Here is a 12,303-nt window from a genome sequence, read left to right on the forward strand (position 1 = left end):
GTGCTAGATCCTCCTTATCCAACATTAAAATGTTAAGAGGCCGCTGTTTTGTTGAATGCTTTTGCTCAGTTTTACAAGAGCGTGACTGGAGGCAGTTGGCCTGTCAGTCAACAGGGCTGATGAGCTGGGGGCTGATTGTCCTTTCAGGTTTTACATCATTAAGAGCTTCCTTCTTGCATTTAGCTTTCCCAGCCTTTTCAGTATTTCCATTTGTGAATACACTACTCATGCTCTGTACGTACTTAGTGTACGGCACTTTAGTGTGTTTACTGAATTTTTTACATTGATTAAAGTCATACTTGTTAAAGCAGCATAAGTAGGAACTGTTACCAGGTAAAGGCCTAGTAAAATGTTATCCTTGAGTTAAAAAGCCAAAAGGGCCAACATAACACTTGACTTATAACAAAATGACCATTCAGCAATCCTCCTTTTTTGTGATTAAAATAACTTTGAAGTTAATAAAGTGAGATGAACAAAAACTACAACTAAATAGTTGTACTAACCAGGTCAGCACTAACCAGGGCAAGCCAAGAAAGATATTGTGTACATATATTCTTAATGATAGCCATTCGGTCTTTAGCTTAATGTGGTTCACTGCTCTTACTTGTTTATTTTAACAAAGTTACAGACAATCAAACTTAAAGGCCTAATGTAAGTTTAAACACCAATTGAGAATGACCAAGCAGCATCCCTACACGGAGACTAAACCTCTGTTCAAGCTTTAGAAGGAACTTGCAACAGGCTACTTTGCAAGGGCAACAGTGGTACTCAAACAAAAACAAAACCACTGCATCAGGAAAATGATTCTTGTTGTTCCACTCAGGTTATGTGGAAAACGTTAGCAGTGATGATTTGTTCAATTGGTGCTTGACTCTCTCTCTCTCTGTTGTGAAAACGTGTTTTACAGTTGTCCAGTTACACACTAACAACCAAATACATGTTAGTATCTGATGTGATTCAAGAGTTACATTTGCTGCTATTTCACACAAAGTCAACCCTTCTCATGGTTCTGCAGGTGTTAGTTTGAGCATTGATGTTATTATACCAGCAATGTGCAAGTGCAACTTCTGTATTCAGCCACAAGATGTCACCAAATAAACTGCTATAGTTGGATCAACATTACACAGTAGACAGATCTGAAGGGAATGCGTTTTAATTATACTTTTCCAATCAACCAAATGATCACTTAAGGAATAGCATTTAGTATTTTGAAGATGTAGTCAATTAGAATAAACAGCTCATTTGCTCTGCCAAAAAATATCAGTACGTTTTTGCAATGTGCAGTCACTGTCGACCACATTTGTATCAACATTACTTTTACTTCGGTCCTCAAAGGTTAATTAATACAATGTTACTAACTTGCAAAAAAAATGTAGTCGGCTTTACTGTACATTCATTTCACAACATGGTACTACTTTCAAAGGAAATATACGAAATTAATTAAATAAAGAATCAGCATACTTATTTATGATGTGGTTATTCTGGTGCATGGTGAGTTGCACTGGCTGTGGTGCATACTACACAAACTGAAATTGAAATGTCTCTGTATTACAGTAATTCAAATAGAAGTTTATCTTTAAAAAATGGCAAAAAAAAAATGACTGGCTGAATCTCGATGTCCTCCCTAAACCCTAAACCCTAAACCCTGAGCCCTTACTGACTTTATTGACGTCACCTGGAAAGTGATTGAGTGCATGAGGCTGCGAGGGCTTCAATGGTTAAATACAAATGGGACAGCACTGTGCAACTTCTCTGTAACCATGACTGCATGATTTCATGTAGCAAAAGCTTATTTTACTTTATTCACTCACAGCCATGGCGCTTATAAAAAAGTTCTACTCAATATAGGCCTATATATAAATGTCTTCGTTGTGGGAAACATAAAGGATAAGCGTATCTTGTAAATACAACGGGACTCTACGCTCGCTGTTTCTCTTGCTTTTGTTTATAGACTTGCATAGACTTGCAAAGTGTCTGGTCCGTCACCACGCAGCGCCACTCATGCCGTACCCCAGCGCTTCTTGTTTCCTAGTTTGCGCATGCGCATCGTTACGTTAACGTGGTCTAGCTAAAGTTTCACGTGGGCTACAGCCAGCTACAGGGCTCGTTCAGAGGCGGGGCGATGCTCTTACGCTAGGAGTGTAAAGTCAAACAAACTATACACGAGGCGGGAGGTCCTGCCACCCCATTGGCTCTAACAACAGTCAGTCACTGACGTCAGCAGCCTCCCATTTGTCACCATATGAGACATCATGTTTCGCTGTTAGAAAAACGGTGAAGTGTCAGATCTTTGTCGTAACTTGCCCTCAGCGCCACACTTTGTACACACACTTACTGGTTCTCTTGGCTGCTAGTAGCCAACATGGACCACATTAAAGATGGATGGTTTACAGAAACGTGCACGTTATGGCCAGGGCAAGCAATGAGCCTCCAAGTCGAAGAGGTCCTCTACCATAAGAAGTCCAAATTTCAAGATGTTATGGTTTTCAAGAGGTGAGTAATTCTAGCTGCACAACTTTGCTAACGTAGCTAGCTATCATGGTTGTAGAGTTACAAAAAAAAAATGAATGAGCAATCCGAATCTCGTGGGGTCATGGGAAGTTTCTGCAGCTGACTTGAGTTGTTGCCTCAAGTTTGAGCTAACAACCAAACTAGCTAGGTAGCAAATGAACGACATGGATGATGAGGTTTTGGGAGGATAAACGCCATCTCTGGGATGAATTACACATTTACTCTTCACCGACAAAGTTAAAAACGAATCATGGTAACATTTATCAACTCAGCTCAGTTGACATGGCTCGATGTAGCTTGCAGGGCGTTTAAAGCTCGCCAATGCGCCTCTTCTTCACAGCAAAACCTATGGCAATGTGTTGGTGCTGGATGGAGTGATCCAGTGCACAGAGCGAGACGAGTTTGCATATCAAGAGATGATTGCCAACCTGCCCTTATTCAGCCACCCATGTCCCAAGAAGGTAGGTTCCATTGTAGGGTTTGTTCATAGCTCTGCAGTATTGCCACACGCTGAACGACTCATGTTTCTCTATCTTGACAGTCTGCACATTTCCTGATTCACAGGTCCTGATTATTGGAGGAGGAGACGGTGGTGTGCTCAGGGAAGTTGTGAAGAATTCTCTGGTGGAATCTGTGGTTATGTGTGAAATAGACGAGGTACAAAACACACACAGATGTAACTTCTTATTAGAGTCCCACTCCTTTTTTTTTTTTTTCTTTCTCCCCCCCTCAATACTGGCTTTGAGTAATGTCAAATTGTATTGATGTTGTTGTTGTTGTTGTGTAGGATGTCATCAACGTATCAAAGAAGTACCTCCCAGGGATGGCCAAAGGGTTTTTCAGCCCCAAGCTCACCCTCCACGTTGGAGACGGTTTTGAATTCATGAAGCAGAACCAGGATGCCTTTGACATCATTATTACGGATTCCTCAGACCCTGTTGGCAAGTGCAACTCAACAGCTTACTTTTTGCATGCTTTAACTTGAGGCAATCTCATTCTGACTTTGGTTTTTTGTTTTTTTGTTGTTTTTTTTGCGGCAGGACCTGCTGAGAGTTTGTTCAAGGAGTCTTACTATCAACTGATGAAAGCAGCACTGAGAAGCGATGGAATACTTTGTTCCCAGGGTAACTTCTTTTGACATCACATCATTGTGTTAGCAGCTGAATTAACGACCCTGTAACTATTTAACAAGTCACCTGCTGTTTTCAAGTCTACAAAAAAAGAGAAATAGGCATGGATTTTTTTTGAGGAGTAATGTTTTCATTTTTACAGTACGTCTCCCGGCCTATTGCAGATAGAACAAATCAGAAAGGAAATGAACGTACCCGTTTCTCTGCTCTTGTGTAAATCTCTCAGGAGAGTGTCAGTGGCTCCATTTGGAGCTGATAAAGGAGATGCAAACCTTCTGCAAGACCCTATTCCCTGTGGTGGATTATGCCTATGGCACAATCCCAACCTATCCCAGTGGCCAAATTGGATTCATGCTGTGCAGTAAAAATCCTGTAAGTGTGCCGGTCGTTCTCTATTTGCCACCCATTACATACCTGATTGCTGTTAGATTGCCTCTGGCTTATTGTAAAACTACTCTGTAGCACAATAACCTTTACCATTTTCCCCATTGATTGGTAATGCCCATCAAATGACTGATGTGCCTCTTCTGTTTTTTGAACAGGAGACAAATTTCAAGGAGCCAGTGAACGTCTTGTCAAAAGCAGAAATGGAGAATATGAGCCTTAAATATTACAACCCTGAAATTCACAAAGCATCGTTCGTTCTCCCTGAGTTTGCAAGAAAGGTAAAAGCTGTTTGAATCTTTCAGATTTACACTTCTGAAGTTAGTACGACAGTGCAAATTAAAACTGCTTTGCCTCTATTTACGCTGCTGCATCTTCTTTACCATGACAGGTACTGAATGATGCATGACCATGCACAGCCCTCGATGTTCACAGATACCACAGACAAACCCCCCCCCCCCCCCCCCTGTCCTGAGGCGTCGGCACCTCCTTAACATGTTCAGCACCACTGACGAGAGAAGCCTCTTGAAGATTTTCTAATGAGGGCAAACAATAATCAGTGAGTTTGAGCTTGGTGATGTATTAAGAGAAAGTGTCCGTTCATTCAGATGTTTTCTTCCTTCAGTCTGACATGCTCTGGGTGTTAATTTATTTACAGGATGTATTTGGTTTGTCATTTTTACTCTGTAAATGTCTTATCAGCATTTTGTGGAGAGCAGTTTAATGAGCTGGGCTGAGTGAGAAGAACATTGCCGTCAAACCTGACCTCACACTGAAACTGTGTACTGTCTATTAGATTCACTGCATCTACGTATTATGCAATATATTACATACTATATAGGGATTGTATATGTAATCTATTGCCGTACTTTTATTTGTAACGTTTAATATCAACCTTTAGTCACAGGAAAACACACACATGCCATCTGTTATGACTGTATATCCAGATAAATAATGTGTCCTCTACAAATGAACCCTATAGTGCCTAAAATTGGTTGTTCCTTGATAAAAGAAAAAGAAAAGTTGCTCTGTGTCTTATCAGCGTGTTCGGAAAACGAGTTGATTAAATAACCTCTCTGAGCTGTCACCAACTGAACATGAAAGAATTCTGAATAATGATTCTGTTGAGGCTCTTCTCTTGGCCATCACTTTGATTCAGAAGAGTTCAATGTAATGATATTAAAAATGAAATGAAGTATGGCATTGGAGCTTTGCGATGCAAGGAATTGTATTTAAAATGTGAATTCATTATGCAACCAGAACTTGCAGTATTGTCTGTTGACTACCAGTAGTGAGCTTGTACTGTCGGAAGCATGTAATGCCTGAAATCATTACATGGTCAAACATCTTTAAGTTACCTCTTTCGTTGTCAATCCACATTGAATGTTTGTTGAGAAATTGTGTCGTACCCGATGATTTGTGTTTTTATAAGAACTGTAATAAATTGGTAACATAAGACGGTTCATTTGAGATCGGTGTCTAATCTATTACTCACAGGCTTTTTCTTCTTTATAACAGACAAGGTACAGAACTGTCATTGTTAGTAAGTCAAATTTAAATATCTCCACTATCTTATTAAAGGGCTGTGAAAGAGTCATATATTTACCATTTTGTAAGGTCTTTCTCCCCTTTTCCAAAACATGTCTTTTTTTTTGTTTTATCTGTACTAAGTGCACGCAAACAAAGGTTAATATGTGATATATTTCAGTAGATGTTTTAGCTGCTGTTCCCTGCACATGGTTAACCATATGAACACTTCCATGTGCAGTTTTTGTATTCAGGCACAAGGTGGCACCCTTTAAACTCATACACACATGAAAGCCAGTTTCTTAGATTGTACAAGTGTGAAGGCATGCCTTTAAACTCCACTGTTCACTACAGTATTTGAGGTTTCCTTTTAAATTGAATGAAAAGCCCCTCGGCTCTATTACATTGTTCAGGTCGGTCGATGTTTCAGCTGTTTGAAGTGTCCTTGTTGCCCTCAGTTGCATCAACTTTCTTGTTGTGAAGACCTCAGTCGTCACTGGTTTTACATTAGAATGTGTACAGGCAGCACAATGCAGCACATTATTCCTGTACCGCCTACACAGTGTGTGACGTTAGCAGACCTTGCACTACAAGGTTGTAAGTATTCATTGTTTTTCACAGTTTGGTGCAACGAAAAGCACAGATATTGAATGTTTTACAATGATCCCATAGAAGGAGTTCCCATAAATATTTAATTTATATTTTTGCTATGACGTGTACGCTACAACAGCTTTTAGGGCAGTGTATCACCTATCTCTATTTAATATATATTCAAGTTCAAGTGAAATGCATGGAGGTAAATATACAGATATACCTCAGTACTACACACTAAGTCACCAGTTGATTTTAAACTCTGTTCCCTTTTACAAAGTTGTAAAGGCTGTGCTAGAGGTCATACTTAAAGAAGGTTTTGCCAAAATGTAGACTTCCATTCCCATTTATATTAAATCTGGAAAAATCTACAAGTCTTCTGTAGGCTGGACTGCATGATGCCTTTTTAAGGAGGCCTGTTATTGTACATTCTTTAAACACACTTAATCCCCAAGTGTGCCGTTTCTACAGTCAGCTTATTTTTGGATTGGCTCGAGGCCTTCTTCAGATCAGCAGTGTATGAAGAAAATGACTCAAACATTGTATTGATGGCACGACAAATCCATTAGAATCAACCAAACCAACTGGGGTAAAAGAACTGTATGTTCCCTGCCAGTGGCACCATCTAAAAGACATCACAACAACAAGTAACTCTGTATAACTTCAGCTTTTTCAGTGAGATTGTCCTGGAGGTTGATTGCAACTTTGCAAACTTTAGAAACAATTTTCTTCTGAAAGTTTGTTTGTAATCAGTGCTCTATAATGAGTTTTTCTAAGGAGTTTACCTCTTAAGAACATTTTAATTTGGTTCTGTAGTACTCGAGGAGAAGCTCAATAACACCTCTCTGTTTTAAGCTGTGGGCTACATTGAGTGATATTTTTATCCATGTAAAAAGGCCTCAATATCTAGAAGTTGAACAAGTCATGAATAAGTCTTGAATAAGAATGCTCCAAGAATTTGTTTGAATAAGCTTCATTTTATATCAGACTGTTACATTCTACATCTGTATAAACAGGGTAATTATGATGTTGTGTAGACTTCATTAATACAAAATAGGCAATTCACTAATTATAAAATGTGCTCTTCTAACTTCTAACTAGCTGAATGTAATCAGCTTAGCCCAAATCTGATATCATGTCTAACTGGAGCAGGTTTTACTTGCATACTGATTATTCCCTACAGAACATTATGAGTCTCGTTTCTTTGTGAACTGAGTTGGGATAAAGTGTTTTTGTGATTCCTTTAGGGGCTTTTGCTCTTTATTTGATTGGACAGCTGAAGATAGACAGGACATGTGGGAAGAGAGAATTGGGGATGACATGCACCAAATAGTGTCAGGATCTGGAGTTAAACCTGGGACCAGTGAGAGGAGGGCTATAGCCTCCAATCACGGGGCTCCCGCTCAGCCAACTGAACTTTATTCAGCACCCTGAGTCGGGATATAGTTTAACAACTTTGACAAAAAATATTTGTTTGACAAGCAGCATGCTTTTTGACCTCTGGGTGAAATCCCACATTTTGTCACATCTGTCCTGTATCAAGGGCCACAGTACGTAAAAGGTATTTTGTAGCACACGTTCCACAGAACAATAGCACAAAGTGCTTCACGAGACTTCAACTTTGAAAGTTGAGTCAAATACTGTGTATGTGTTATTAGTGGGTCTCTTCCTTTTGGAAGGGTGGCCACCAAGCTCAGTGTTACAGGGGCACTGGCCCCTGTTGGCCCCTGCCTAGAACCGCCCCTGCATGGGGGTTCTGTGCAGCGTGAGGGCAGCATCCGTGCTTCCTGTGGACGATAGGAGCCCCATCCACGTGAACAGGGTATGAAGGATGATTTTTGTAGTTCATATGTAGTTTCAGGATCATTTTTATTGTAGATGTTATTATTGTAAAATTTTAATGTTGACTTGAAAGTTGGAATAATATAATTTTCAAAAGAATGCTTGTGAAATAAGATAAGAGAATTTGATACATTGCACCTAAAATATTTGTTTTCATCCATTGTGTAAACGTCATGCTGTTTACAATAAGAACGATAGTTCTTTATATTGAGCTTGCTATTAATATGTTAAATCTGTATTATTTTATCATACAGTACTTATATTTTCAAAAATAGTTGCTATTCTTGTGAGGGGGAAGAGAGTGAATTTCATTGAATTTGCAATTATTTTATACCCAAAATAGATTTCCATTCATTTTTTAAATTTATACTTATATATATATATACAGTATATACCCTGAGTTGGGATATAGTTTAACAACTTTGAAAAAAAATATTTGTTTGACAAGCAGCATGCTTTTGACCTCTGGGTGAAATCCCACATTTGTCTTTTCCTGCTCATAACAGCTGTCCACAATCAAATGCCACAATAGGTAAAATGTATTTTGTAGCACATGTTCCACAGAACATTAGCACAAAGTGCTTCACGAGACTTCAACTTTGAAAGTTGTCAACAAAATCAATGGAAACAATATAAAGTCAAACATAAACAATCCCAAACAGTAATCAATCAAGTCAAATTTAACAAAAGAAATCAAACCACGTTTGCTGATGTACCTCAAAATCACAGCAAAAGTTAAGCCTGTCTCATGAAACACGGCAGAAAGAGCAGATCATAGCCAGACTTATTGTAATTATGTTGATGAACCCAACATAATCCACCAATAAACAAACACAACAGTGAAAAGGAGAAACTTATTTTGAACAGGATGGAACCTCGAGCAGGAAAGGACTCTGTACACCAATGTACTGTGCAGAGAAAGTTCCAGGGAGTTGAGGGAGAGGTAGAAAGAAAGAGATGAAGAACACTAAAGCAACAAATAGAACAGATAATATCATCCCAGCAATAAATCAATTATAGTGCTAAATTGGAAAAAAAAACCTATCACATAACACCGACATCTACACTGTACTCTTGGTTATATTATTTACAAAGACCCATTAATTCACCATGATCGAAGCACTCAGGGCAAGGAAGACCTTTTTCAAAATCCTCGAGCAGAGACAGACTGATGGTTGATAGCGATCTGCATCAATGGAGAGGGCTGAAAAGTGTGATAGAGGGAGAGAATAGATCAAAACTTCAAATACACACGTAGCTTTTATTGCACATAATCTAGAGCAAAGCTCTCTGTCGCACACTGAATAGCTGGGGAAGAATAGCTTCTTCTGTTTTAACGACTATGTTTACCTCACTCGATTGGTGCAGTGCATTTCCTAAAGACACTGCCTCAAGTCATGGTGAGTGTCAGACTGTTCAATTCTAATCTGCAGGTGTCGGAGCTGCATTAAAGTATAGTGACAGGAATCAGATGCTGATAAAAGTACTCTGCCAAACAATGGGATGTTAAATGAATGATAAGTCATCTTGTGATAAGTTGGTTTGTTATCCATCGTTTTTGATAGCTACCACAGGAGTGTTAAGTTGACAGGTGATGAGTTGAGGAATTGCTTGTCAACCTGCATCAGGGGGTCTAGTTCCACATCATCCATCCTAACAGTCAATGCATTAGTGCCATGTTGATGTCAGAACCTGATTTTAGCCCTGTGACGTCTTGTCTGCTGCAGATGTTCCCTCTGGTGAATCGCATGAATTCAACCACCTCCCAATTTGTCAAAAAGGTTAAGTGTTGAACGCTTCCATTTGTTCTGTCCTGAACCCTTCATCTCCCCTCCTCTTCCATACTCACGTAGACACACACACACCCTGAACACGCACACATACACCCACCTCAGTCCGTCATACATACACCCACCACCCTCTACGTCAGTGGTGGAGGAGTAAGGGGGAGAGGCGTATAAAAGAGTGAGGGACTTTGGAGGTAGAGCAGAAGAAACATCAGTGGTTTCCAGCATCAAACATCAGTTGTGACCAGCAGACTCCAAACAAGTGCACTGCACTTTCTCCACCACTCTCCTGCCTCTCTCTCTCACACACACACACACACACTCACACTCCTGTGTCTGTGAGTCTCCTGCTCTTGTGACTGTAGCTCCGGTCTGTCTGTCACCTGCTCTCCTGTCACAGCATGCAGCTCCTGGTGGTGTTAGCAGCTCTCATGGGGGTTCTGTGCAGCGTGAGGGCAGCATCCGTGCTTCCTGTGGACGATAGGAGCCCCATCCACGTGAACAGGGTATGAAGGATGATTTTTATAGTTCATGTGTAGTTTCGGGATCATTTTTATTGTAGATGTTATTATTGTAAAATTTGAATGTTGACTTTGGTAAAAAGAGATTTTGATACATTGCACCTAAAATAATGTATTTTTTTAAAACGTAAACGTCATGCTGTTTACAATAATAACAATGGTTCTTCATATTTAGCTTGCTATTAATATGTTAAATCTGTATTACTTTATCATAGCGTAATTATATTTTCAAAAATAGTGGCTATTCTTGTGAGGGGGAAGAGAGTGAATTTCATTGAATTTGCATTTATTTTATACCCAAAAATCATTTCAATTCATCTTTTTAATTTATACTTATATAGAAAAGAAGGAAACTCAATATTTAAGCTTAAGATGTTGAAGTGTCACATTTTCCAATGATCTCATCTTTTTAATATGTTTTCTGTCTTATCTTTTTTTTTTCTTCAGGAGCTGAGCAAAGAGCGCAAAGAGCTGATCCTGAAGCTGGTGTCGGGCTTGTTGGACGGCGCTCTTGACACCAACATGCTGCCGGATGAGGTGAACCACATGGATCTGGAGGAGCCGCTGGAGTCTCGTCTGGAGGAGAGGGCTGTCTACAACCGGTTATCGCTGCCTCAGCGTGACCGCAAAGCCCCCTGTAAAAACTTCTTCTGGAAAACGTTCACCTCCTGCTAACAGAGCACGACGCAAATAAAAGCAACGGGACCTGCGTGTCGACTGTACGCCTCCTCTCCCAGCTCCTCATGAACTGTAGTAGACCTCAGCTGTACATACCTCATCTACAACTGTCAAACTCAGCATCCATGGACTTCACTGAGACAGTGTGGCTGTTTAAATATTCATTATATATGTATCTATTTATCTATACAATGTATGTATTTATGTATGTTTCTTTAAGGGTCAATAATAAAGCATGGATATAATGTTTGACATTGTTATCACTCTTAATCGCTTTTGTAAAATGGAGAAACCTGCTTTCTCACTATCAATGCAAAGGCACCAAAATTGATGCATCCATTGCAAATGTGTATTACAACTTTTATTTGAATTAAACTGAAAAATATTTTATCATTTTTTTACTCAAATATCTTTAGATATACAATAAATAAATGGATTGCACTTGTGAAAGGCACCATGAAAATACAGACACATTTCACTTTTTCAAAAGCCAATCAAGCAGCATTCCTGCCTCTTTCCCCCGAATGCTGCCTTTAAAAAGAAATGCATCAGTTTTTAGATTGAGTATGTGACTTATTATTTTGCACTTGATTCCATATGATCGTGTTTCGAGTTAACAGGCAAAGAACAATACTAAGTATGATACAAATTGGACATAAATATTTTCTCTTGTGTAGGGAAACATTTTCAATCTTCAGTGGCGACAAAGTAAGAATAAATGTGCTGCAATAAGAATTAGAAATAAATAGTTTAGCATTCATTTATGAACCAAAAATATACAACTGAAAATAATAAAAATAAAACAATATAATATAATATTGTTTTGTCCTAAAGCCTTGCAATTATATAAAAAAGATATATTATTTAGAAAACTTGGTGGCAGTTTGTGGTCCTTATTCATTCCTAGTCACAAGTTGAGGCATATGCCTCAGTGACTCACAGGCTGTTAAACATGTCAGTCGTATAGGAAACTCAATCATTTACACGCTTCCTCCAAAATCCTTCAATGCTGTGATATGAAGGTAGCATACGGTACTTACTGAAAGTTGGAAAGGTGAAAACAATCATAAGTCTATAAGGTTAAGTGTTGGTTAGTAGTGGGTAAAAGTCTGACCTCAGTGTTTGATAGTGAAAACACAACAGGGCTACTCAAATTATGAAGTATTCCCCGGTATGACCCTCTCAACGTAGTTTTTCGATTCTCGCAGCAACCGAGACTCAATCAGTGACACTGTAATTACCACATGCTCTCGTAGCCTATGCCGATATGACATGTGTTTTATAACCACTTATAACCACTGAGATGCAGCATGAAGGGCTGGATGACGAAAA

General features: G+C 39.2%; 2 protein-coding genes across 2 annotated transcripts; both read left to right on the top strand.

Annotated features, from left to right (window-relative positions):
• The first annotated feature begins 2,226 nt into the window (after nt 1-2,226).
• On the top strand, nt 2,227-5,488 carry srm (spermidine synthase). Its single transcript, XM_061057409.1, has 8 exons — nt 2,227-2,493; nt 2,852-2,972; nt 3,076-3,168; nt 3,299-3,452; nt 3,552-3,635; nt 3,868-4,013; nt 4,184-4,306; nt 4,417-5,488. Exons 1-8 carry the CDS (start codon nt 2,363-2,365, stop codon nt 4,432-4,434), a joined length of 870 nt encoding a protein of 289 aa, XP_060913392.1. The 5' UTR covers nt 2,227-2,362; the 3' UTR covers nt 4,435-5,488.
• A 4,476-nt stretch (nt 5,489-9,964) lies between these two features.
• On the top strand, nt 9,965-11,223 carry LOC132989438 (somatostatin-1B-like). The gene is made up of 2 exons (XM_061057082.1): nt 9,965-10,278; nt 10,741-11,223. Exons 1-2 carry the CDS (start codon nt 10,174-10,176, stop codon nt 10,966-10,968), a joined length of 333 nt encoding a protein of 110 aa, XP_060913065.1. The 5' UTR covers nt 9,965-10,173; the 3' UTR covers nt 10,969-11,223.
• The last annotated feature ends 1,080 nt before the right edge of the window (nt 11,224-12,303 follow it).

This window comes from Labrus mixtus, chromosome 15 (assembly GCF_963584025.1).
Source record: "Labrus mixtus chromosome 15, fLabMix1.1, whole genome shotgun sequence".
Lineage (NCBI taxonomy): Eukaryota > Metazoa > Chordata > Actinopteri > Labriformes > Labridae > Labrus > Labrus mixtus.